This window comes from Neofelis nebulosa, chromosome 6 (assembly GCF_028018385.1).
Source record: "Neofelis nebulosa isolate mNeoNeb1 chromosome 6, mNeoNeb1.pri, whole genome shotgun sequence".
NCBI lineage: Eukaryota > Metazoa > Chordata > Mammalia > Carnivora > Felidae > Neofelis > Neofelis nebulosa.
Window position 1 is genome coordinate 72,074,541 of NC_080787.1, and position 27,639 is coordinate 72,102,179.

Genomic DNA, 27,639 nt, shown 5'->3' on the forward strand with positions numbered 1-27,639 from the left:
GCAAAAGGGGAACTCTTCTTTAGAATTAATTTAATTATAGGCAGAGAAATTAAATTTTAGGCAGTAGCTTTGTACTCTACAGAATAAGAAATTCATAATGTAATCATACTGAAGTTCCTTTAGAAATGTTCTTCCATTTGACATTTAAAATGCTTTTTATATCAATGAATGCCATTTTGGAAAGAAATGACATTTTCTGCTGTGTATCTATAGAACTTGTTAAAAAGCAAATACATGTTAAAAAGCATGTTTGAATTTCCAGGATGTTGTCAATTCAAGCTGGTTAACACCTTTCTTTGCTTATTTCTTAATGGAATATAAATCTCCCATAGGAAGAGAACTAGTTATGATCATTTTTAGTGTTTTTGGCCAGGTTATGGTTGCAGAAGATATTTGTATTTCAGCCACTTAAAGCAATCACTTACTGCCTCAATGCATTTTGTAAGTTGCTTCTGTAAAGACATATTTTGAGGATATTCTTAGAGTACATCAAATTCTATCGGCTAGAGGGAATCATTACGTGCAAAGAAGGGAGGAATGAAAGAGACTGGTTCTAAATTTCTGATTTTAAAAGACAGTTTAGAAGCATGAACTTTTTTTGATACTTTAATCGTTCCAGTTGGAGTTATTTAAGACTTAAACTTCTCAGCATATATTCATCCCTAAGTGATCTACAAACACTCTTGAACTGCTTTTAGTGCATTTTGCTAATTTCATGTTCTTGGTATTGATAATTATACCTAAAATATGATATTTCATATGCTTAATTTTACAGCAGAGTTTGAAGCATTTGCAAGATTTATTAAGAGCAATGAACTTTGCTTGAAGAACTTGTAGACTAATCACACATTAACATTAATTCATAAAAAAATTCAAGTTCATAGGACAGTGCAGATGGTGGGAAGGGGGGCAGGATTTATAGCATCCTGCAAAGCCTGAATGTGGGAATGTGAACATTAAAAGAAAATCTGAATAATTCAGGCAACAGTTTATTATTTATTATCTGAATAAAGAAAATGTAGTCAAACTCTCCCTACTTGTAGTGAAGAATGCCCGAATCATTACTGTCTAAGCCAATTGTCTCCTTCTATTTTTAACATCTTAACTATGGTTAGAAGATAAAACATTACATTAATGAGGCTCACATTTTGCATCTATAACCCTGTAGTAACCAACCGTAGCACTCTTTGATTCCCACTGTCACACACACACACACACACACACACACACACACACACACACACAGCTGGGAACATCTCCTTATTTAAAATCCAGGGACATCATCATTATCATTAACATCCATCCATCTTCTATCATCCATCCACCTCCATCCATTTTTCCATTCATTTATCTAGACAGTGTCTCCGGGGCAGAGGAAGACAAGATAATGGTTAAGAGTTAGTATAGAAAGATAGAGTAAGATCGCTTCAATTCAAGGACAGCTGAAATGGACCACTGCATCTAGATGCTAGCACTAAATGAGAACTAGCCCAGGTGATTATGCTGCTTATTACTTTGTTGAAAATGACAGATTTGGGTATACATGAAGTCATTTCCATGGGAAAATAAGCAATTCTGTAGCAACTTTAAAAGTACTTAATACATAGGAAGAGAGCCTCCTGCTTTTAATTAAGTTCAAATAATAAGGAAATAATTTTGAAGTACAATGACCTGTGCGTTTGTGGTTCCTGCAATATTGGAAATGTAGTGACTGGGTAGCAAGAGCTCTTGGTTGATGCTGCTGAGCAATGTTTCATGATGTGGCTACAAATGCCATATTGCTACCTGGTGATGGCACCCCTTATGAATTGGGCTCTGAGCTAATCCTGAGCTGGGTTTCCCTCGGTCATTCCTTGCCCCCTCTTCTCTCAGTTTCAGGAAAGCAGAGCTAGGTCACTGACCCTAGCTCAAAGACCTCTGTGCCATCTGGTTTCTGGGTAGGTTTGGTCAACGTGAGCACTGGCAGGCAGGGGTCGGAAAAAGTGGGGGCTATTTCTTTTCCTCTCCGTGGGCTTCAAGTCACTGTCCTGGCAACAATTCTCTCTTCTCTGTGTCTCCAGCTCCCACTGGATTAGGTACTCCAGGCTTCCAGCTTTCCCCAGATAAACTGGATTCTGGTAATACCACTTGCTGCTTTTATCTCTTTAAGCTAGGGGCAGGAATGGTGCCTGCCCTTCTTAATCTTTGGGTAACCTTTTTTGTTTGGCTTCTTGGTCTTCTTCTATATGAGTAACACATTCCCTGCATTAAAGTCCCTTTCTTGTAAATAGTTTGAACCGTTATAAACTACTGATGTTTGACTCTTTTGACCTATAAAAATGGCAACCTCATGCCTGAAGTAGTTTCTGTTTCTTTCTGATTGGATTCTGACTGCTATGAGTCAAGTAAGGAAGGGATGCTCCCCACCAAAAAGGGACTTTAAAATGCTGGCCTTGGCAGAGAGGATGCAGTGAGCAGAGAGCAGAGAGGCCCAGGACACAGGACTGCGATGAGTGAGGAGGCACTGGACAACAGAATCACCTGGCCAATCCAGGAATGGGCACAGGGAGCCAGCATTTTCCAGGTGGGACCAGATCAGAGATTATAATCTTAAATAGACCGGTGGAGTCATTAGGGAAGAGAAAATAGAAAGCTGATTCTAGAACCCTACTGAAAAGTATTTATATTTCAATAAATGCATGGAAAAATTAATACATTTCTCATCCAAAATAATGCTTGATTGATTTACAACAGATTCTTTTATCATCCTTATAAATGCTCCTGTTTATATTGTTTATGTTATTATCTGGGCTCTTTCAACCCTACCACTCTGTTTTCTGGCCCTAGGATGCTAGACAAAGCTTGGAGAGCAATTCTGCTTGTAGAAAGAACATGGTTTTAGCAAGGCTTAGTTCTGTGTGTGCTGAGCCTACTGGATCCTGAGGCAAAAGGAAAAATGGGCAGCCCTGCACACATTGATCATAATTATCCTCCCAGATTTTAACCACCTAGACAAAGTTAATAAAAGCACTACAATCCAAAAGCATATGTGAAGCCCCATGTCGTTCCAATCCATTTACAGCTATGTCAACCCTTAAAGTTTGTCTGAAGGGGTAGACAAGGGCAACACGGGCAGGAACAGTGGTGGACTAGAAATGACTGTTCATTTAATACAATGATGCAAGGTTGTAAAATAAACAACAGCTTTCTTCATTTAAAATTTTGATATTTTAGTGTGCCTGGGTGGCTCAGTCAGTTAAGCATATGACTTCAGCTCAGGTCATGATCCCACAGATCATGGGTTCGAGCCCCATGTAGGGCTCTGTGCTGACAGCTCAGAGCCTGGAGACTTCTTCAGATTCTGTGTCTCCCTCTCTGTCTCCCCCTCCTCTATTTGCTCTCTCTCTCTCAAAAGATAAACACTTAAGAAAATTTTAAAACATTTTTGGTATTTTGTTCATCATGACTTTTTGCATTTATTTGGTTTTGGAAATTTTACATTTAAATATGACTACCAAGTTTTTTTGTTCCCTTTGAAATTTTGTGCATGAGGCTAGTGTCTTACTCACTGTACCCTAGACCAGCTTTGCTTGGGTTCTACACATTACACATGTACAGAGGGGGAGTTGAGATTAGGTTGAGAGGAAGAAGAAAGAGAAAAAGTCAGGTGAGACTTGCAGGAATTCATGAGAGGGGATTCTGAAGAGTCCTGATATTCCAGTATAGGCTGGAGGTCTCAATAATTATTACAATAAAGTCTGAGGAAAAAACTAGGTCCATCAAATCCTTGTAAAATGGGCTTTGAATTGGTGGTGAGGCCACTGAAGATACAGATAGAGATGGGAGTCTACATAAGGATATTTTATTGTAGGTCATGGGTTTGCCAAGAAAATTCGAAATTGGAAAAGTGGCCTCAGAGTACAAGAGAATGACACTGGTAATACAACTTGTTATTACCAAGCAAAATAATGAGGGCTGAAAGATACCCTTACAGGCATGTTGCTACAAACTGTATATCGTGTCACACAGGATCTCTTGGCCAGCCTGTGCTTTGTTTTTTGTTTTTAATTCTTTTAATGTTTGTTTATTTCTGAAAGAGAGAGAGAGAGAGAGAGAGAGAGAGAGAGAGAGATATCGATCAGGGGAGGGGCAGAAAGAGAGGGAGCCATAGAATCCAAAGCAGGCTTCAAGCTCTCAACTGTCAGCATCCGACCTGAGCCAAAGTCGGATGCCCAACGCACTGAGTCACCCAGGTGCCCCAAGCCTGTGGTTCGTAAGAGGAAGCAAACAGTTCCATCAGTGAAGAGAGAAAGTGAGACTTCCTGAGGAGAAATGAATTGAGAAATTCATTTGTCTGTGTGTGGAGGCTGCAAACTGCATGAAAACAAAACAAACAAAACAAGCCTACAAACCTCCAAAACCTCAGATGACTCTCCTGAAAACAAGAGTTTCATATCTTTTGTATATGATGAAGCAATGGATTACATTGCTCCAGAAATGAGGCTTTTCATGTATAATTAAGTCTCAGGAAAGTCTTTTCAAAATCATTTTTTCTTTTTCTTTTTTTAGCTAGGAATTCAGGGCACTCATCCATGAGTCATGAATGCCAGGTAGAGATTCCATTTTCCATAATGAATATTAAGGCAGTTAGGGCCTAGATATTGCACTACTCCTGTTTTTCTATGATTATGCTTAACTTCCCTTTGCCAAGGAAGAAAAACGCTCATTGGGAGAGGTGTTGGGTGAAAAGGTTTGCCTGAATGAAATACAGCTGGGCCTTCAGCAAGGGTCTCCCACCCGTCTTCCCCCCTCTGATATCCCCCAGGAAGATGGGTAGGGTCACCTTTCTGTACTTCAGTCTAACATTAAAATCTTGCCTTAATTTTTTTACTCTCACTTCCATGGGCAGTCATTCCAAATACTCACCCGCTTAGGGCAAAGCTGGAATCATGAGTAAAGTTTATAAGAAAGTTAGCAAATTACAGGTGCACAGTGCAGGGGTTACTGTGTCTATGTCCAATTTACAAGATGAATCTGCTTCCTTGAGTCAGTTCTGCTTTTCTCTTTTCCCTGAACTAGGAGATGCTCTGTCCCACTGCTGATCCTAGATCAAGCATTACTCTCTTGATTGCATTCTCCCAGGGAAATCCTCCAGCTGCAAGCCGTCCTCCCCTCTAGGAGGGCCCTGCATTGCCAGTACTGGTGTTTCACCCTTCCTGCCCAGCACCTCCCACTGCTGTTTTACTTCCAAGGTCATTCTTCTTATTCAGCACCTCTTTTGCTGGCCTCCAGGTCCCATGGTTAAAATAAGTATTCTCAACAATTAAAAGGCCCTTTTAGCTATTTCAGTTGTATTCTTTATTTCTTTTTTAATGTTCATTTATTTAGTTTGAGAGAGAGCAAGTGAACAGGGGAGGTGCAGAGAGAAAGAGAGAAAGAGAATCCCAAGCAGGCTCTGCGCTGTCAGCACAGAGCTCCATGTGGGACTCGAACACAGGAACCGTGAGATCATGACCTGAGTAGAAGCCAAGAGACGCTAAACTGACTGAGGCACCCAGGCGCCCCTCAGTTGTATACTTTCTATTTCATTTTCCTTCTAGGCTTCCTCTTCTTCTCCACTGCCCAGTCCTTGCAGCTATAATACCTCTTGCTCTGCGCCTTGAATACTGTAAAACATTATAGGTACTGTAACCACTTCTTTCTAAGCGTAACATTCAAAATATGCTTAAACAAAAAGTGGTACACATCATTTGCTTAGTACCCTTGAGTCACTCTGGCTTTCAAAGTTGAAGAAATTTCCCAAAAGATCATTAAAAAAGTGTCACAAATGTACCACTAGAAGACCAGATGAAAATTATGGCAAACTCTCATGTAGAGACTCTAATCAATAGGAAATGTGTCATCATACACAATGAAGGTCTGGATGGAGACTCTAGAGAGATAAATTTTCCTACACTCTAAACATATGCTCATTCAAAACAAACAAACAGATAGATAAATACAAATAAATGTATTTATTCTCTTTCTGCAAATGCTTTTTAATTTGTTCCATTTCTATAAATAAAGTTTGGTAAGTTTTGTACATGCTGACTTTGGATGATACGTAGTAAGCATTTTATTAAAATCTTGTGGATTAGCACTTGTTTCAACATTCCAAATAGCAGAAATCTCATATGCATGCTCTGGCAAGGATTCTACTAACCTGACAATACAAAGAACTTGCCAACTAGCAATGGAGAGTTGTTATTTTTCTACCTTGATCATTGCCAAGCAACAAAAATAGAGGTAGGAGAAACTGACAATCCTCTTATATTTTGGTTTACTCAGTGGTCAAAAGATGTTCTTTTTTTTTTTTTTTTCTCTCCTGAGAGGAATAGGATCTATTTAAAGATCAGGGGCCCATTTTCCTGACATTTGCATTTTTAACGTCAGATGCAAAGGAGGATGGGACCTGCCACTTTGAATAGAACTGCACGACAAGTGCAAAAGTTTGCTCAGTTGCTTGTGTAGACTCCCCTTGTATAAACTGACCACGGCACCTAACTTGTAATCTACTGACACCTGTAGAAATTCAGTTTCATATATATATTTTTCTAATTTTTAAGTTTGTTTATTTATTTTGAGAGAGAGAGAACAAATGAGGGAGGTGCAGAGACAGAGGGAGAGAGACAGAATCCCAAGCAGGCTCCTTGCTGATGGCACAGGGCCCAATGTGGGGCTCGAACTCATGGACTGTGAGATCATGACCCGAGCCAAAACCAAGAGTGGGAAGCTCAACTGACTGAGCCACCCAGGTGCCTCTGCATTTTCATCTTCTTAAAACTGAAAACCTACAAGAGACTATTCATGGGAGTTTCTATCCATGTCCTCCAATCCCCTTACAAATGCCACTCCTATTTCTACTTGAAGATTGCTAGAGATGTCATTTTCCTTCAGCGCAAGAGTTGCTTCTTTGATTAAAGTGCTGATTATTTGGTAAAACTGTGATTCTCCACAATTGAATCCAAGGTGACATTCCTTCCCCATAGTCTCAAAAGTGGCTTTGTCTGCTCCTGGTTACTCTCTGGCCTCAAATTATTTGCATGACTGGTGCCTCATATTCTCTGTAAAGGCAGACAAAAGAGGGGCAGCATCACTTGCCTCCCCCCCCCCCCAAGTTCTATCACCTTACATGAGTCCAGATAAAGGTGTATGAGACAGAGATCCTCGTAGCTATGAATGCATCATAGCCCAGGAAGTTGGGAAGGGATACATGGTGGAAATGGGTGACTGTGAAATTGGTTAGATGCCACTCTGCCCATCTAGCCTTGTCACCCTGTACCTCTCCTGTCATGGCTTTCTTCTGGACAGCTTTCCCTTTAGTCTCATTCCATTGCGAGGTGTGTATTTCTTGCCCCTTTTTCTTCTACCATAGGCTCCTTTCAATTCTACAAATACTGAGTACCCATTATCACTAATGACATACATCTTTTCCATTATTATTAAGGGCATTCCATCAGGCAACCTGTTTTCCCCTTGTACCAGATGAATTGTCCAAATTATGACCTGATTCTACCTGTTCTAGTTCTGGCTTTGCAATTTTTTTTTTTTTGGCAGATCTAATGTATGAAGCACCCTCTGTTTTTTAACCTACTATGCAGAGCTCATTCAAAACATACTGTGATGGTTAATTTTATGCATCAAGCTGGCTGGGCATAGTAAACAGATATTTGGTCAAACATTATTCTAGATGTTTCCATGAAGGTATTTTTTAGATGAAATTAACATTTCAACCAGTAGACTCTGGGTAAAGCAAACTTCCCTCTCTATTGTATGCAGGCTTCACCCAACCAATTCAAGGCCTTAATTAAAAATAACCAAAAGACTGGGGCGCCTGGGTGGCTCAGTCAGTTAAGGATCTGACTTCGGCTCAGGTCATGATCTTGAGGTCTGTGAGTTAGAGCCCCGTGTTGGGGTCTGTGCTGACACCTCAGAGCCTGGAGCCTGCTTCAGATTCTCTCTTTGCCCCTTCCCCGCTCATGCTCTGTCTCTATTTCTCTCTCTCAAAAATAAATAAACATTAAAAACATTTTAAAAAATAACCAAAAGACAAAAAAATCTGTCCTTCCCAGAGGAAATGGAAATTCTGCAAGCTTACTTCTTCCCTGGGTCTCTAGCCTGCCTATGTATCCAGCAGACTTAGACTTGTCAGCCTCCATAACTGCATAAGTCGATTCCTTAAAATAAATCTCAATCTCTGTCTGTCTCTTTCTATGTCTCTCTCTCTCTCTCCCTCTCTGCACACACACACACACACACACACACACACACACACACACCATATTGGTTCTATTTCTCTGGAGAACCCTGACTAATACCGTAGTGAACATTTAACTTACCTGTATGTAAGGTTCAATTTAGCTCTGTGTAAAATTCTACTCACTTAAGTGGAGGCTTCCTAATACATACTAGAAAACTCCTTTTCTCTGACTTGTATTGATTTTCAAAGAGAGAAAGAGAAGAAGGGAAGGAGAGGGAAGAAAGAGACATAGAGAGACACATACAGAGAATATATTATCTTTATGTTCTATTAGGCTTTTAATTCTAAGGTGGGGAGAAATTTGGTATCTCATGAATAACATGGATGACCACGGAGGTGTTCAACTCTGTGATGATCCAGACCCTTTAATCCATCCTTCTCCTCTACCCATCAGTATCTAAAGTGGTCCCTGGTTTATGTTATGCTATGCTATGTTATGTTATGTTATGTTATGTTAAAACTTTATTTTATTTTTAAACTTTATTTTAGTTTTTAAAATAAAATCTTTCGTACCTCTTCTTTCTTCCCCTCTACCATGGCCCTGAAGCTTTACATCAGATATGGGACAACATCCCTCACTACTTTTCATCCACTAAGCTGTGGCCAGACTAACTTTCCTAAGCCCCATTTTCATCATTCTCCTTTATTTCCTGAAAACTCAGAAGAAACTTTTTTCTGACTTTTAAGGGCCTGCCTCTCTGTATCTTTTATGTATACATTTCTCTATATCATATCCCAACCTTTGCATTTTTTCCCATGAAACGTAATCTACTTGGAGGGTCATCTCCCTTTTCTTTGGCAAAGTCCTATGCTCCCTTTGGGACCCATGTACAGCTCTGTGTGTGCCTTCTTTAATGCCTCTGCTTCTCACTGATTTTCTTCTCCTGTGACCTAAGACAGTTATATTCAAAAGCTTCGTCCAGAAAAACATTTTAAGTAGTCTTTATATGTTATACATAAAATCTTACACTGTTCCTATTTCATATATGAAGGTCTTGAATAAAGAAAATAATGGAGGGGCACCTGGATGATTCAGTGGGTTGAGCTACTGACTCTGGCTCTCGCAGTTCATGAGTTTGAACCCCACATGATCTCGCAGTTCATGAGTTTGAACCCCACAAAGGGCTCACTGCTATCAGGCTGTCAGTGCAGAGCCTGCTTCGGATCCTCTGTGCCCCTCTCTCTCTGCCCCTCCCACTCTGTGCGCGCGCTCTCTCTCTCCCTCAAAAAATAAATAAAACGTTAAGAACAAAAAGAAAATATGAAAATAATGGAAAGTGCACTGTCATCTAGTGTGAACTTAATCTTTTTCAGAACTATTCTCTCTGCTTGAACAACCCTGCTGAAGTCCTGGTCCTGTTGTAATTAAGAGTTGTCCAACAAGAAATTTTAATTTACCCCTCAATCTAGGTCTTGGAAACATTGCAGACATATGTGGCTGTGTGTCCTTATCCTAATGATAGCATTGCTTTATTGATGGTGATGTATTTCCTAAAATATTTTCCCCATGCATTGTCACCTTAATCTTTCTTCTTTTTGCCTTACTTTTCTTTCTGAAAACTTTCTCTATTGTCCACATGTAATGATGGAGTGATATGTTTTTAAGTTAAGATTTCTGTTAAAGTTGCTACAATGGCTTAGTTTTCAAATTCATTTCAGGGCTTATTCATGCAGAGACATTCTCCTAGTCATTAGAGCTCTTTTCCACTGAGGGATGATCCAGGGACCAGAGCTCACCAAGTTTGTTCTCATTGTTTCAGGGCCACCAAGTGTGAAAGGAAACAGAAGCAAGACGGCGTCCAGATCATCTGTGAAGGGGCCGCAGTGCTCGGTGGTGTGGGGCACACTTCTTGCTGAGCCAAGAGCTGCTGGTTTTCTGGCACCGGTGCGGTGCTGCCATTTCAGCTACACTGAGTGAAATACAAATACAACTGCAGTGTGCGAGCGGCCACTCCAAGAAATGAGAAGGGGCAAGGCAGATGCTATACCATAAGTGAAAAATATGACAGATACCAAAAACTGAAAGTAAACAAACAAAAACCTTGGGGTTGTTAAAATGGAAGCTTTAAACATTTTTTTCAATGTTTATTTTTGAGAGAGAGAGAGAGAGACAGAGTGTGAGTAGGGAAGGGACAGAGAGAGAGGGAGACACAGAATTCAAACCGTCTCCAGGCTCTGAGCTGTCAGCATAGAACCCACAAACCGTGAGATCGTGACCTGGGCTGAAGTCGGACGCCCAACCAACTGAGCCACCCAGTCGCCCGTAAAATGGAACCTTTAAAGGGGGATCAAGTCCACATAGATGCTACTAGCTCGACAGATTTAAAGTAATCTGGAGGGCACCTGGGTGGCTTAGTCGGTTGAGTGTCTGACTTTGGCTCAGGTCATGATCTTGTGGTTCATGGGTTCCAGCCCCACGTCGGGCTCTGTGCTGACAGCTCAGGGCCTGGAGCTTGCTTCAGATTCTGTGTCTCCCTCTCTCTCTACCCATCCCCCATGCTCTCTCTCTCTCAAAAGTAAATAAACATTAAAAAAATAAAGTAATCTTGGAAATAGTTTCCTAAAGCAGATCAAAAAGAAAATTCCTGAGTCCCTATGAATCATTATATTTACTTATTTATGCAGCACAGTTTCCTATATTTATTGGTCTCTTATTTTCTCTGTAAAATATTGGACAGAGTAATCAAAAGCATTGCCAATAGTGGATACTTATCAATCTTCCTCTTTATGTAAATGTAAGCCAACAAAAATGGATGGGAGTGATAAAAGTGACCACGTCAAGGATCTGAGAACCAGCAGAGGCTGGCTTCTGCAAGCATGTGCTCGCTACTCGCATGACCGTAAAGTGGTGACAGGAAGGAAATATTTGGACACCTGAGAGTTCACTAGCCTAGTACAGTCACTCCGGACACATACATAACCACTTCCCACTGAGAAACCTGTAACAGACACTGCTCATTCATCGGGTCAGGCTTTCTTGCTGAACCTATTCATGGCTTCAGCATTCTTCATAATGATTTTACCTCTTAAATACCACTCAATCAAATCACTTTTGTTCATCTCCCCTTCTATCACCCAAGTCCAAGCTATCAACATTTCTAGCCCAGACTGTCAAGACTCTTCTAATTGAATGCTTGGATTCCCCACCTCCGGCCAATTTTCCATAATGCAGTAAGATCTATTTAAACTCAGATTTGACGTATCATTCCTTTTCTTACAACCCTTTAATGATTATAAACAGGGCTTATAAAGCTCTGCGTTTCTAGAGCCTCACTGTTTTCTAACTCTCTCCGACTCCTCGTGCTCTAGCTACATTGGCTTGGCTTTCCTTCAATTTGCCACGCTACTTCCAGCTTCCCCTACTCCCCTCAGCCCAAAACACTCTTCACCAGGCCTCCCCAATTTTTGTTTTTGTCTTCCTGTTATTCAGATCTCAGTTTAAATATTATTTCCTTAGGAAAATCAGTTGACTATGTAGAATTGATAATAATAATAAATATACATATACATATAATTCATAAATTGTGCATCCTTTTTTTTTAGTTTATTTGTTTTGAAAGACAGAGAGAGAGAATGCATGCAGCATGAGTGGGGGAGGGGCAGAGAGAGAGGGAGAGAGAGAGAATTCCAAGCAGTCTCCTCGATGTCAGCACACAGACCTTGACATGGGGCTCGATCTCATGAATGATGAGATCGTGACCGGAGCCAAAATCAAGAGTTGGACACTTAACCAACTGAGCCACCCAGGTGCCCCTACACAGTATTTTTTGTATCAGCCAAATTTTGTAATAAACTTTTGTGTGCATATATATCCCTGATCCCCCTTTTTAGGATCGGTTATTAAAAATTTACCAACACACCTTTGATGAGCTCCAGTGGTCACAGGGCTAATTGTCTGTATTGGTTTCCTTCCCTTTCTTGTTTTAGTTCCCTGTTCCTTTACTGGGATCCTTGTTTCCTGGGATCATCTCCAAAATACCACTTTATAATCAAATCCTCATCTCAGGATCTGTTTTGTGGGGGACTCAAACCATGACAGTCATGGAGTGTATGCTTTATCTACCATTTTATCCCCTGTACCTAACAAGCAGGGCATAAATAAGCACGACATCCCAGAGAGCCACTGCTAGCCAGGTGAACTTGTTGAAGTCTTTTCACTCTGGCATACTGGCACATGGAGTCGGCTTGGGTCTGTGGCCTACAGTACCCCTGCAATTCATCTGTGATGGGCTAGTCTCTCATCTAAAGAATTGTAAGGAATCTATATGGGGCCCTTGGAAAAGAAAAATCAATGTGTACCAGTGCCAAATGAGGTAAAACCAGACAGTGAACTTAAGTGATACGAAGGAAAAAGAGAGCTCCCTGAGGAAGGAGGAAAGAAGAAGAAGTGGTGGCAGGAAGGTGAGATGAAGTTGCTGAGAGTTACTGAACACTGCTTGGAACCTAGCATCCTCTGAATATGTGAGCGAGTGAGGGTGGAAGGAAGGGAAAGATGAAATTTCTTTTTTAAAAAGAATGTTTTACTTATTTTTGAGAGAGAGAAAGAGGTGGGGCAGGGCAGAGAGAGAGGATCAGAAGCGGGCTCTGCACTGACAGCAGTGAGCCTGATGCGGGGCTTGAACGCGTGAACCAAACTCACGAATCACGAGATGACGACCTGAGCCAAGGTCTGACACTCAACCGACTGAGGCCCCAGGAGCCCCGAAAGATGCAATTTCTAACGGCAACTGCTTCTGCCTGCTGTTGTTTTTGCAGGATTGGCAGAATTTAAAACATGTGGTCTCAGTTGAGGCAAATGATAGAAAGAGATTAAACAGATTACTATTCTGCATAAAACAGTAGGATCATAATTTGAGGAGGGAGTTGGGAAGAGCCTGGAAAAGGAATAGTCCATGAGGGATGTTTTGAGAGAGTAGAGGGCTGACCAGTGTGGTGCAGCAGGGGAGTAATACGAAATCCTTAGAAGGCAGAAAGTCAGAACACAAATTTTCTTGGAAATTGCCGAAATTTGGGGCAGGGCACTGAATTTCCCAAACTTAAGTTTTGTAGGGCAGTACTATGTCACCTGACATCTACTTAAATCTAGAATGACCGGATTTGAGACCTGGAAGGACTTCAGTTCACTGTTGATCTTTCCCCCGGCATTGTGAAGATTACATCTATGGACAAAGTGTAATTGCAAGTCTTTGCTGAACAGCGATTCTGTCCTTCCTTCAGATGGTATGTTCCTCTTGGATCCTTCTCAACAATTTTTATCAGCAGTGTATTCCTATTACGGAAGCTTACTGTTTGATCCTCAATTTAGACGTACAAGAAAGAAAAGGAAAAAAAATATTGACCACAGTGGTTTAAAGTTCAGCTGAGTTTTTCTTAGAAATCTTTCCAAGTCTTAACCATTATCCTTTCATCTTAAAGTAGAGAGATTTAAATAACATTTTGCCAGGCCTTCATGATTAAGAGTTAGGATATGGAAAGTTTTTGGCTGGCAGAGTGGCTGATTACATATTTCTTTCACTTCATACCTACACGTTAATCTTTGTGGTAGTTAATACATCGTACATGGTGGAGCTGATTAAAGTTCTTCAGCCCTCTTATTTTGATAAAAGTATTTACCTTTGAGGAATATCTCTTTACATCACCTTACATGTAGGGTTGTCTTGAGCTGTGTGAGGACTGACACAGAGTGGGGCATAGCTTTAGTCTCAGTTTACAGTCTGAGACTAAAAATAGTGATAGATAGGTTCATTAAGTTCAACAACAATAACAAATAGTTATGAAACCCCAGTCATATGCCAGACACTGTGTTAAGTGCGGTTAGAGGCAGGATTTTTAAAAAAGTTTATTCATTTATTTTGAGAGAGAGAGAGAGAGAGAGAGAGAGAGAGAGAGAGAGAGAGAGAACAAGCAGGGGAAGAGCAGAGAGAGAGGGAATGAGAGAGAATCCCAAGCAGGCTCCACACTGTCAGCGTGGAGCCTGATACAAGGCTTGAACTCAGGAACCATGAGATCATGACCTGAGTCAAATCAAGAGTCAGTAGCTCAACCAACTGAGCACCCCAGATGCCCCAGGATATTTTTTTTGAACATGTTGTTTCATTTCAGGAATTCAGTCTTGGGGGGATACCAGACATGCATATATATAATTTCAATACTGAGTGGTAAATGGTTGATGGCACTATATATACTTTTTCGTTATGGAGTCAGGGAACAGATGGTAATTATGAGTCTTTTCAGAGAGCAGTTGGGAAAGCTTCACAGAGGAGGTGGCATGTTAGCTGGAACTTAAAGCATGAGTAGGAGATCATCAGGCTAAAAGAATGGAAGGGAATTATAGGCATGAGAGAAAATAATTTGTGCAAAGTCACAAAAGCATAAATATGGAGGACGTATTTTGGCAGTGGTGGGTAGTGTGAACAGAATAGACAGCAGACTACTGTTTCTGGATCACTGAATTAGCTCTCTCAGAACTTCTTAGTAGGTAGGGCAAAAAGGGAAATAATCAAATTATTCCTATCAACTCTGACTTCCCTGGAGGTATTATGATACACAAATTCATTCATTTATTCCTTCAGTCACTCAACATGTATTAATCGCTTGCCTAGTATGTGCCAAGCATCTGGCTGGACACTGATGATATTGCAAAAAGTAGAGACAGACTGAATCCTTAACCTCGTGGAACGTTAGCAGCTGTGTTCTCTGTTGAGTTCATTCAGTTTAGCTCATCCCACTGACTCCTGTCAAAGGAGTCAAATGCTGTGTGAGATTAAGAAAATTTAGAAATGTGTGGTTATTTTCATGTATTACCTAGATGGGATGTGACAGCCAATTTTATGTATCAACTTGACTGGGCCACTGGGTGCCCAGATATTTGGTTAAACATTATTCTGGGTATGTTTGTGAGGGCATTGCTGGATGCAGTTAACATTTGAATATGTAGATGGAGTAGAGGAGATTGCCCTCCCTAATATGGGCCTCTTCTAATCAGTTGGAGGTCTGACTACGGACAAAAGGCTAAGTGAGAGAGAATTCTCTCTCTTTGCTGGACTGAGCTGAGGCCCTGGTTTTCCTGCCTTTGGACTTCAACTCAGACTGGAGCTCATGCCATTGGCTCTCCTGGGTCTCCAGCTTGCTGGAGTGTATACCTTGGGACTTCTTAGCCTCCATAACCACATAAGCCAATTCCTGATATTAATCGATATTGATATTGATATAAACCTATTGATTCTATTTCTCTAGAGAACCCAGACTAATACAGTGGAATAAAAGACAAAACAACGTCCAGTAGCAGAATAGCTCTGCCTGAAGTCTGCTTGCTTCTTCACCATTTAAAATATCACAATTTATTAAGAGATCTGGCTTACAACTTAAATGGAATGTCCAGCAAATGAAAATAGTGTAACTTGGAAGACAGAACACTGAGGAGATAGACCACATGATGATTCTAATGAGTGAAAAGAAAAATGTATTGCTGCCTACACACATCTAAAACAAATAAAACCACACCAAACCACAAAACAGTTGATAAAACTGGGGTGTCTGGGTGGCTCAGTTGGTTAAGCATCTGACTCCTGGTTTCAGCTCAGGTCATGATCTCACGGTTTTGTGGGCTTGAGCCCTGCACTGCACTCTGCACTGACATTGCAGAACCTGCTTGGGATTCTCTCTCTCTCTCTCTCTCTCTCTCTTTCTCTCTCTCTCTCTTTGTCCCTCCCCTGCTGGCACTCTCTCTCTCTCAAAAAATAAGTAAACTTAAAAAAAGTTGATAAACTTTGTTTTAAATGTTTAATTTTTGAGAAAGAGAGAGCACAGTGGGGGAGGGACAGAGAGAGAGAGAGAGAGAGGGAGACACAGAATCTGAAGCAGGCTCCAGGCTCCAAGCTGTCAGCACAGAGCCGGATGCAGGGCTTGAACCCACGAACTGTGAGATCAGAACCTGAGACAAAGTCGGACACTTAACTGACTGAGCCACCCAGGTGTCCTAATAAAATTTTTGGGTGAATGCATGTTATGAAGAAGATAAGATGCTGGGCTTCTCTGATACTTTATACTCTCATTTTTATGAAATAGGAGTGATCTTAACAATTAATTGGCTCTGTAAGAAAAAATGGCTTAGGATCAACTACCACAAAAAATGTTAATAATGAGAGATCTCAGAAATTTATACAAGATAACAATTCATTTAGTGTTCTAGAGGCATATTTTGCAAGTACTTTATCTCAAGGGATTAACTACTAAACCAAACTGCTTAAACTGAGAGATTTCTATGAGTGTTTTATTGAGATTTTAATGGCTTGGTGGGCGTTTGGTGACACTAACCTTAAAAATTTTCCAGGCTAAAATTATCTCAGTTCTGCACCATGGTGCAGAACTTTGGAGTCCTAGTTGTCATTTTACTATGCATGGGAGAGACTCAGAACTGTCTTATGAGGGAGGGAAGCTTTGGTCTTGTCTAGAGTGCTCATCTCCCCCCTCCCCATTTCCATGTAAGTGAAATGCCTTTTTATCAGGATACTTCTTAGTTAGAATCTTCATTTTTCACTAAGACATGGCATTTCTCTTCCCAGCTGAGCTGATTATGAAAGCATATGGGTCTGCCTTTAATTGGCAACAAGAATATTTGCACTTTAAGCCCATGTCAGCAAATGCAGTGCTTCTTGGTCAATACTAATCAAAAGCTCAGTTATGAAATATAATTATTATTTATGGAACATTGACTAAAACTTATGCAGCACATTCATTCCTCTAGATACTCTAAAATCAATCCTTGAATTAAGGCAGACAATCAGCACCTCGCCCCTCATAGAACTGCTATAATGAACTGGGCTTTGGAATTCATTATGCATCTCCAGTGAAGGAAGTGCTAAGAAACTCAGAGGCAAATTCATGAGCTACCCAAAGCAAACTTAAAGAACTTTATACTGTTTATTTTGTATACAATTTTCCCTACAGATTCATCTGTTTTTTTTTAAAAAAATTATTGAGGTTAAAAAAACATAAAATTTTGGGGGCACCTAGTGGCTCAGTCGGTTCAGCATCCAACTTCAGCTCAGGTCATGATCTCACCATCTGTGACTTCAAAGTCCTGCTTTGGGCTCTGTGCTGACAGCTCAGAGCCTGGATCCTGCTTCTGATTCAGTCTCCTTCTCTCTGCCCCTCCCCCACTCACACTCTGTCTCTCTGTCTCTCAAAAATGAATGTTAGGGGTGCCAGGGTGGCACAGTCAGTTGGGCATCCGACTTCAGCTCAGGTCATGATCTCATGGTTTGTGAGTTTGAGCTCTGTGTCGGGCTCTGTGCTGACAGCTCAGAGCCTGGAGCCTACTTCGGATTCTGTGTCTCCCTCTCTCTGTGCCCCTCCCCCACTCACACTCTGTCTCACTCTCTCTCTCTCTCTCTCTCAAAAATAAAGATTAAAAAAAATGAATGCTAAAAAAAAGAAAAAAAGGAAAATAACAAAATTTTAAAGTGAACAATTCAGTAATCATGAATTCATAAATTCACAATGCTGTACAAAACACCACCTCTATCTAGTTCCAAAATTGTTTTATTACTCCAAAACAGTTTTTTGACTTTTTTTTTTTTTGCCTGGGTGGCTCAGTTGGTTAAGCATCTGGCTCTTGATTTTGGCTCAGGTCATGATCTCGGGGGTTCATGAGATCGAGCCTTGTGTCTGGCTCTGTGCTGACAGCACAGAGTCTGCTTGGGATTCTCTCTCTCCCAATCTCTCTCTGCCCTTCCCCCACGTGTAAAAAAATCTAATAATAAGCCCCAGTGCAGGAAGTTGAGGAGGAGGAATCAGGAAATATGAGAAGAACCAAGAAATCATTTTGTGGAAGCCAAATGAAGAAGGAGTTTCAAGAAGGGAGTGGTCAACGGAAGCCCTTGCCAGAAATATCATGTAAAATAAAGATGGAAATGAGGCTGCTAAATTGATTAATTAGGAAGCCACCAGTGATTTTTGTGGAAGTTGTGTCCTTGTAGTGTGCGGTTAGAGGTGAAACTGGTGAAACTAAAAAACAACTGACAGCATAGTGACAGAGACAGAAAAGAAGCTGTGGTCGGAAGGCAAAGCAAATTTGAGGGAATATTTTTTTTTAATGAGGGTTACTTAAGCTAAACATAATTTAGTAGGTGGAGGAAACCTGACAGATAGTCTTGGCTATGCAATCAGCTACAGCATGACCTTGAGCAAAGCACCTCACATTTCTAGTTTTGATTTTCTTATCCATGAAGCACAGTGGCTGAACTAGATTATGTCTAAGATTCCTTCCTGCTTTAGTGTTCTAAAGGATAATCATGAGTGGAAGGAATATATAAACATAATGAAAACAGTAAAGCAATTTTGAAAGTACAATAACATACTCATCATATAGTGTTATTTTTATTAATCTACCTGAAATGCTGATCTTTAATAAGGTTTTATGATATCATAATGAAAGAAAGGAATCCAGTGAGCATTTACTATCACAAACAAAAAGGTTTGTTTTGTCTTACACAATCAACTGTTAAATAATTAGAAAGTCATAATAGTGGTTGATGTGGATTGTAGTTGATTATAAATGGCCTTAAAGTTTTTGAAATTTCTCCCATCAAGAGATAAGGTCTATGTTCCTTCCCCCTGAATTGAGATAAGCTCTATGTCTGTCTAGCCATTACAATGGGAGGCAGTGACACTGATTCTGAGTAGTGAAGAGAGTGAAGGCTTCTACCTTCTGCCTCTTGCCATATTAACTCTTTGAACCCATGCTGCCAAGCTTTAAGGATGTCCAAGCAGCCCTGTTGAAGAGTCCTACATAGAAAATAAATGAGCCCCACTCCACCCCCCACCAACCAGCCAACAGCCATGGTTGACTACTGATTTGCCAGCTATGTGAGTGAACCAACTTGGACAAAGATGTTCAATACCCATTAGCTTGAGATACTCTAGTTGACACAACATGGAGCATGAAAAAGCTGTTCTCACTGATCCCTGCCCACATTTCAGATTTATGAGCAAAATAAATTATTGCTGTTTTAAGCCACAAACTTTGGGGATGGTTTATAATGCAGCAATAAGTAATTGGATCATGCAGTTAACATTTATTCACTGGTAATCATGTAAGCCAAACATAATCTGTATGGGTGGTTCTTCTTCCATGCCATAAATGTATTTGTGAAAACCCTTGTATCTCACAAAATTGCATACTAATTGCACATAGAGTTTATGAGGAAAATAGGATTGAGGTTGATCACTCAAAACGTGTAGAATTTTGAAAAGAGAGTCCTAACTAAAACAGTAACAATCGTATTTAAAAAACATCAGCCATAGCACAGTAATTTGACATCTGCTATAGACACATTTTTTCCAGATAACTTTCCTCTGGCAAGGGAAATAAAAGCAAAATGAAACTATTGGGACTATACCAAAATAAAAAGCTTTTGCACAATGAAGGAAACCATCAACCAAACAAAAAGGCAGCCTTCCAAATGGAGAAGATATTTGCAAATGACATATCTGATAGGGGGTTAATATCTAACATATATAAGACTTATACAACTCAACACAAAAAAACCCAAATAATCCAATTAAAAAATGGGCAGAGGACTTGAATAGACATTTTTTCAAAGAAAACATACATATGGCTAATAGACACATGAAAAGTTGCTCAATATCACTACTCATCAGGGAAATGCAAATTAAAAGCACCATGAGGTATCACTTGACTACCATTCAGGATGGCTAAAATAAAAAACACGAGCATTAACAAGTGTTGGCAAGGAGGTGGAGAAAAAGGAACCCTCATGCTCTTTTGGTGGGAATGCAAACTTATTCAGCCATGTGGAAAACAGTATAAAGTTTCTTCAAAAAATTAAAGATAAAATTACCATATGATCCAGTAATTACACTATTGGGTATTTACCCAAAGAAAATTAAAACACTAATTTGAAAAGATGTATGTGCCCCCATGTTTATTGCAGCATTATTTATAATAGCCAAGATATGGAAACAACCCAAGTGTCTCTGGATAGATGAATGTATAAAGAAGATGTGATATATATATACACACACACACACACACACACATTATATATATATGTATATACATATATATATAATGGAATATTACTTAGTCATAAAAAAGAATGAAATCTTGCCATTTACAATAACATAGATGGATCTAGAGGGTATAATGCTAAGTTAAATAAATAAGAGTAAGACAAATACCATATGATTTAGTTTGTATGTGGAATATAAGAAACAACAAATGAACAAAGGAGAAAGGAGACTAACAAAAAAACCACACTCTTAAGCGCAGAGAAAAAATTGTAGGTTGCCAGATGGTAGGTGCCTGGGGGGTCGGTGAAATAGATAACTCAGATTAAGAGTACGCATATATTATTGAGCACTGAGAAATGTATAGAATTGTGGAATCATTATACTGTACACCTGAAACTAACATAACACTGTGTGTTAATTATAGTTGAATAAAAGAATGTTTTAAAGAATGGAAAAAATTTAAATATATAAACCATAACAAATCTTTACTGTCATTTGCACTTAGAACCATAGTGCCTCCTCATCAGCTTTATAACCTGGGGTTCATGTTTCCTTAAAGACGTTTTTACCTACAGTTTCAACATACAGCTGTATAAAGTTGAAAGCATAGGAGTTCTTAAAGGCACTAAATCAACTCCTTCTTGCACTAAATAAGACTCTGCTACAGAATTTTCATTTTTTTTCTTAAGGTCTTCATAAATTGCTAAAAATTTCTCTTCAACTGTGATAAAGCTTAATTCCTTTGTCTCAAAAATAAACATTTTTAGAAGTTCAAAAGTGAACCAAGAGGATTTCAATGTTTACTGACATTCTTACTTATCAATTACACATGAGCTAATTGGCATGAAACAAACCACACAGAAGAACAGATGGTATGAATGGTCAGGCTGTAAGAAGTGGTGAACAGAGGACATATATCGATTGTAAAAGCCCAATCCTCTGTTGCCATAGTCCCTTGTTGTGGATTTTCGTCTTAGGATCTACCTTGTCCTGATGGACTTTTAGTTTTGAAGCCTCATAGAGGTGGCTATTCTGTGTGAGTAGCATTTGGTACGGCTTTGATTTCAGTTTCTTTCACCAGATCCATCAGGGAAGGGGTGTCAGTGCTCTGTGCGGGCCCAGAGCCTAGAGCTAAGGGAAGAACACTGGCAGAAGAGGTTAAATGGACTGCTTTTCTGCTGGAAATGCTGGTGTGAGGAAACCTTGTCCTGGGTCAAGGATGACTTTGTCACTGGTCTTGGAGGGAGTGTCATAGATGGTTTCCTCAAAGAGGAGGTCGTCAGCTAACATAGACTTTGTGGTAAAAAAAAAAAAACAACTCACCAGGAGTACTGTGTCCTGTTTTGTCCACTGTCTCAAGCCTGGATTGATCAAGAGGAAGTTCTGGACTCAAAGTAGCGTCCTAAAGAATGAATTTAGAAAGACAGATGTTAAGAAGTGACATTTCCCTGTATGTGGGAAGGGTTACACTCTATTTTTTTCCTTCATTTAAATATAAGCAAATCATGTTATAGTTGATTTGAATCTACGATGGATTTTGATATAGGATGTAATACAGAAATTTGTCCTGAAAGGAAAACATGCATTGATACAGTGGTGAAATATGATCAACTGCCTTCTTGAATAACTGAATCTGCTTAGGTAGGGTTAACTAAAAACTGAAATACGATGAATTGCCAATCATGTTTGAATTTATGAATTCCTTCATTTAAAGAGGGAATAGAGGGGCGCCTGGGTGGCGCAGTCGGTTAAGCGTCCGACTTCAGCCAGGTCACGATCTCACGGTCTGTGAGTTCGAGCCCCGCGTCAGGCTCTGGGCTGATGGCTCAGAGCCTGGAGCCTGTTTCCGATTCTGTGTCTCCCTCTCTCTCTGTCCCTCCCCCGTTCATGCTCTGTCTCTCTCTGTCCCAAAAAATAAAATAAACGTTGAAAAAAAAAATTAAAAAAAAAAATAAATAAAGAGGGAATAGAGCCTAGTTAGCACTTTCACTTATCAATATCCCAGTTTTTGGCATAAATTAAATGGATATAGCTTTAAATGAAATATAAAAATTATTGCAGAATTTATTATTTTTACTTTTGAAGACATTATACTTATAAAATCCTCACAGATAAATAAAGGTAAGACCTTAAGATTTAAGAACAAACTTATAAAGTAAACCTATGCTTATATTTATTTCTCAAAGTCAAAATTAAATCATATATTCTGCTTTAAGTATTCTTTTCAGTTCATGAACATGTGTTTGTTTTATCAAAACAGCAAGTCCTGACACTAATTGAAGCAAAGATCTAACTATGGTGAAGAGAATTTTGAATTTTAGGGTATTTGAAAAGTAAGCTGTATCCTATTAACACAGAAAATATAAATGGCAACCAAGTACTGCCTGTAAAAAAACAGAAAAAAAATATAATTAGCATTGCAAAGAAGATTTTGTTCTGTTCAGTCCTTAAGTGGATTTTTTTTTCTTATGGAAAGCTTCGTTCCTATTTGAAGAACGAAAGAACAATAAGCTCACTTACCTTTGTGATATCGGCAAGGAGTGTGGGCAGCACTGACTGGAAGTCGGGATCGGAGCCTGGCAATGACCCCAACAATTCTGCAGGTGAAAAATCACAAGGTTTGAGTATTTCTTTCTTTTTCTTTTTTTCTTTTGTGGTTGGGGCACTAAAACAGTCAGGGTTGAAAATGTGGCAATAATCAGTTTTTAACGAGTGGTGTAGCAAATCATTTAGAAATCAGCATCACATACACTAATAGTCACTGATATGAGTAATAAATTGAAAGACAAATGCGGGGGTACATCTTACATGTATATGTGATAAGAACAGTTATTAAAGTAGGCTTTTAGGATGATTAGCTTTACTGTATAGATTTGGATCAAGCAGGCAGGTTGATTGGCTAGGCCAGTGGGGATGAAGATACAACTAAGCTAACAAAGAGACAACTAGCTAGAATAAATGCTGGAACCAAGGGCCATTTGCAGATTCTACTTCTACCTTGAAGCCCGATTCTCAGAACATCTCAGAAGTTTGAACAGAGATAAACCAGAGTACCAAATGGTCTCTGAGATGAGTCTGAAGCTCACCTTTTCTTGCCTAGGAGATTCCCTTGCCTTGCATGTTGTGCCAAGAGACCTTTTGGTGTTTTCCAGTGTTGAGTTTGACTGCCTAAACCAGAGAAATAGAACTGGCAGAGAATGCCAGTTTCATGCCATGTCATACTAAAATGGCATTTCTAGTGTCCATCTATTATGCCAAGAGTGCTGGGCTTAGTGAAGAGTTCTAGGCTCCTGGGTTCCTTCAGCTACCCTCTGAGAATCCTGAGTGTGCCTGATGATCTTGTTGACTTTCTTAGATCCACTCTTCTCTTCTCTCCCTGCTACTCTCTGCCCTAGGATGTTGACTTATATGGACTGTATCAATGGTTTTTTGCTCTCTGGCTTTGGGATGGCTTAGACTATGAGGCAAACCCTTAATGCCTAGAGGTAGTAATGGGGCCTTGCTACTTTTGGCTCCAGAGAACTGTCCTATTCCTTTGTGTATTAGGAAAGACTTTATAAATAGTCCCTTTATCAAACTCTCCTCATGTCATCCTATTCTATTCTAATAATGTGCCATCCATTTCCTTCTGGGACTCAACCAATTTACTGGGTGAGGGAATCTGGGTTGTGCCAATGGAACAGAACTGTCCATGGGTGCTTCTTTCTATCTGGACTCCATTGGATGACTGTAGTTGAACTACTGAACTGAAACTCTGGGCTTCTCCTGGACCTATTCTTGATGTGAAGTAGCACCAAAGGCTCATCCAATGAGACACAGGTTGGAGTGAGGAAAGAGAAATGATACCATATGTGATGTGCCTGTAACACAAATGATTGACTCTATAAGGCCCAAGTTAAAATGACAGTGACCCTGAGATATTCTACCCCTCCTAGTGTCTCTGTCAAAATGAGGATAAATCCAGAACTATGAAATCACCAACTGACCATCAATGAACTGAATTGTTTCCACATCCAAGGATTTGTCTTCCTCTAGTGCTCTGCTGATTAGCTTTTTGAGGTCTGAAGCTGTGAGATAGATTTCTGGTTGCTTGTCTTCCTCCATCATTCCATGAGGGACTCCTTCACTCTCAATTTTGTTGGAATCAAAAGACAGGAGGTTACTCGCAGGGCTTTTTGCATCTGCAATGTCTCTCTTAAAGATGGCCAAAAGTCGCATCTCTGTGGAGCTTGAACTGTAGACAGCAGAGGACACATTCCACCCAAACCCGTTGTTACATGCCTTATAAAGACAGTCACTGTGTTTCTATAAAGATTCAAGACAGCTTCATCATCTTTGCTGATGGGCTCTTAAAGAATATCTCACTTCACAGCTAGTTTAAATGTTTATTAGAAATTTGAAATGTGGAAGAAGAATTGACCTATATTTTAGTCCTTAGAATGCCAGGTTGAAGAGGGGCTACTAACTGCATCAAGTGATCATGGATTTTTATTCCTTCTGAAAAAGTGTTAATTGTCAAGAGTTGTTATTACTGACCAGTAGTTTTGGTGGTGTTACAAGTAAAGTCATGCAGTGCCAATCAGCAGGAAGGATGGATTGTCCTTTTTTCTATAACCTTCTTCAGGAAGGTCTATGAAATAGCAGTACAGGACACAGAAATGGGACAAGAGTATGTACATATTGTACCAAGTCAAAGCTTCAATTTTCAGGTTATTTCTCTTCTGCTTCTTTCAAGAAGTATTTTTTAATTAAAAAACAAAATTCTAAAATAACATAGTCTTTTTCCTCAAGCTGCTTTTAAGATAACATCTTGGAAGAAAGGTGTGAAAAAAGAGAAAGGGAAGTACTATACGATTAACTATATTTATTATCATATTTATTGATTTAATGCCTTTTTGCATATAAAAATGAAATGGGATTCTCTGTAGCTTTGTCCTCCATGATCAGGTTTTATCTTTCAATTTATGCCATAAATCCACACAAAGGGATACAAGAGTGTTTCAAAGGCCACAGGAACTGATAATGTTTACTCTTGGCAATTCTTTGGGCCACACAATCAGTCAGAATCTACAGTTCATTATTTCACTAGTCAATTATAGAAGCCAAAGCTGGATTCTTATTACTGAGCTCTCCACGGTATTGTGGGCTCTGTCCCAGTTCAAACTGACCTTGGAACCAAGGAGCAAATTAGTTTCTCTCCTTTATTCCAGACTTAGGTTGGCTGCTTATACAAGTGTGTATTCAGACAGACAATTTCCCATCACAAATGACATTTAGGAAACTGTTAAAACACGCTTGCCTCAGAGAAAGGCATTTTTATGTTTTTCTAATTAGATTTTGAATTTTACAGGATACACTTCCACTGATCAAGTCATTGTTCACGTACTTATACAGTAATTTTGACTTAAGAGTTTTTTTAGTATGAAATAATTGCTTAATTAATTAATTATTTTTTTAACATGGTTAAACTTTAACATCAGCAAAGACATAAATCCAGCTATAGATCCATATTTGGTGGGATCTCAAGCTCATACAAATAAGTGTCCGTCTTTAAGAAAAACAATACAGCACATGGAGATAAAATTAAATACAGAAATGAATCTGTTTAAAGTAGAGAAGAAATTAAGAAACAATAAACATGTCTAAAAGCAGACACATAACTCAAGCATCACAAAATTCTGAATATATACATATTTCATTAGATATACCTCTGTAGAACTTTTTTTCTATTATTGTTTACAGCAATTAGTCTCATTTAAATAAGACACCAATAAAAAGCCATGGGCTTATCCCAGACTTTGTATGTAAAAATTACTTATAAAAGATCAGTATGTAAATCTGTGGGAGAAAAGGCACTATATTTCAAAATATTAGAAAAGTCCAAATTACCCATCTTTTCCTTTCTTTGGTCTTCATTTCACCAGGAGCAATGGGAACATGCAAGGGAGAAATAATTTTTATGAAATTTATTAAGATATTCAATGAATCATATCATATATCGGGGGAGGGGAGAGAGAGAGAGGGAGAGAGATTCCTTTCTATTGTGTTCCATGTTTGCCCAGGAATGTGTTGAAGGAAACACATTAAACTGCCATCAGAATTTGGATGGAATTGTGAGAGCCACATAAATCTCAGGAAGTAAACACCATTATATGATGTTTCTGATTAGGATTTCAGCCTTAGTTCATAGGCTGTATGTACTTTTGGTCTTCTTTGTAAACTCTTTGATTTCTTCATATTCTTCCCAAAGAGGCTGCAAATATATCCAATGCGTCTTACATTTTGGGTAGTGCTGGTGCCAGGAAGTTTTTTTGGAAAGTATTTTATAAATGGATTTCTCACCCTGTGAATAGCATTAAATGATTTATTTAATCCTGAAGGTAATTTATCTGAGACTGGACACTGGAACTGGTGTTTTGTTGACTGATTGTTTTTCAAATTGTTTTAATCAGTAAGCCTTGAGGGAGTGGTACAATTCATCATGGAACAGGTTGCAAGAAAAATAAACACCTGTTTACTGAGTGGGTGGTCTGTACCAGGCAGTTTATATGCATCCTCATTTAATCTTTTTCAACAACACAATCCCCATTTTACAGAACAAGGAACACACACAGAAAGGGAAAGTTGGAAGGTGGCAGAGCTGAGATTCAAACCCTATCCTGCTTGATTTCTTTTTTTTTTTTAAATTTTTTTTTCAACGTTTTTTATTTATTTTTGGGGCAGAGAGAGACAGAGCATGAACGGGGGAGGGGCAGAGAGAGAGAGGGAGACACAGAATCGGAAACAGGCTCCAGGCTCCGAGCCATCAGCCCAGAGCCCGACGCGGGGCTCGAACTCACGGACCGCGAGATCGTGACCTGGCTGAAGTCGGACGCTTAACCGACTGCGCCACCCAGGCGCCCCTCCTGCTTGATTTCAAGTCTGGGCGCATTGGCCAAACCACTGCCTACTCATCACACTTTGGTCATCAAACTGACAAATATATTTAGGACTCCTCTGGACGTATATATGAATTTAGTTTAGAAGCTATATTCAGTTTTCTTATTTTACCTTTCAGGTGAAATTTGTTGACAAAGACATTCTCTACATATGAAGGGATTTGTGTTACTGCTCTTTCTGCCTGGGGTATGAATTCATTGAACTTTTGTCCCTTGGTAAAATGACTGAAAGAGACTTTGCTATGATTTTCCTTCTGTGCAAGCAGAGGAGGATCCATGACTCTCTAACTAGGGCTGCTCTGTGGGGCCTGCCTCTTGCTTCCTTTCAGCAGTGGCTTGTAGTTTGGAGAAGTAGGGCTCCCTGGGCCAAGCACCTAGTTCTGCTCA

At 39.6% G+C, this 27,639-nt stretch overlaps 1 protein-coding gene across 3 annotated transcripts in view; it reads right to left on the minus strand.

Moving 5' to 3' along the window:
- Nucleotides 1-27,639, minus strand: part of IMPG1 (interphotoreceptor matrix proteoglycan 1) — a 132,121-nt gene that overhangs the window by 49,168 nt on the left and 55,314 nt on the right. For all 3 annotated transcript variants that reach the window (XM_058734519.1, XM_058734518.1, XM_058734517.1), the window contains 4 exons: nt 26,204-26,224; nt 24,301-24,548; nt 22,835-22,911; nt 21,638-21,716 (listed from right to left, as the gene is read on the minus strand). In XM_058734519.1, coding sequence (XP_058590502.1) covers nt 21,638-21,716; nt 22,835-22,911; nt 24,301-24,548; nt 26,204-26,224 — 425 coding nt within the window. The remainder of the gene's footprint in view (nt 1-21,637; nt 21,717-22,834; nt 22,912-24,300; nt 24,549-26,203; nt 26,225-27,639) is intronic.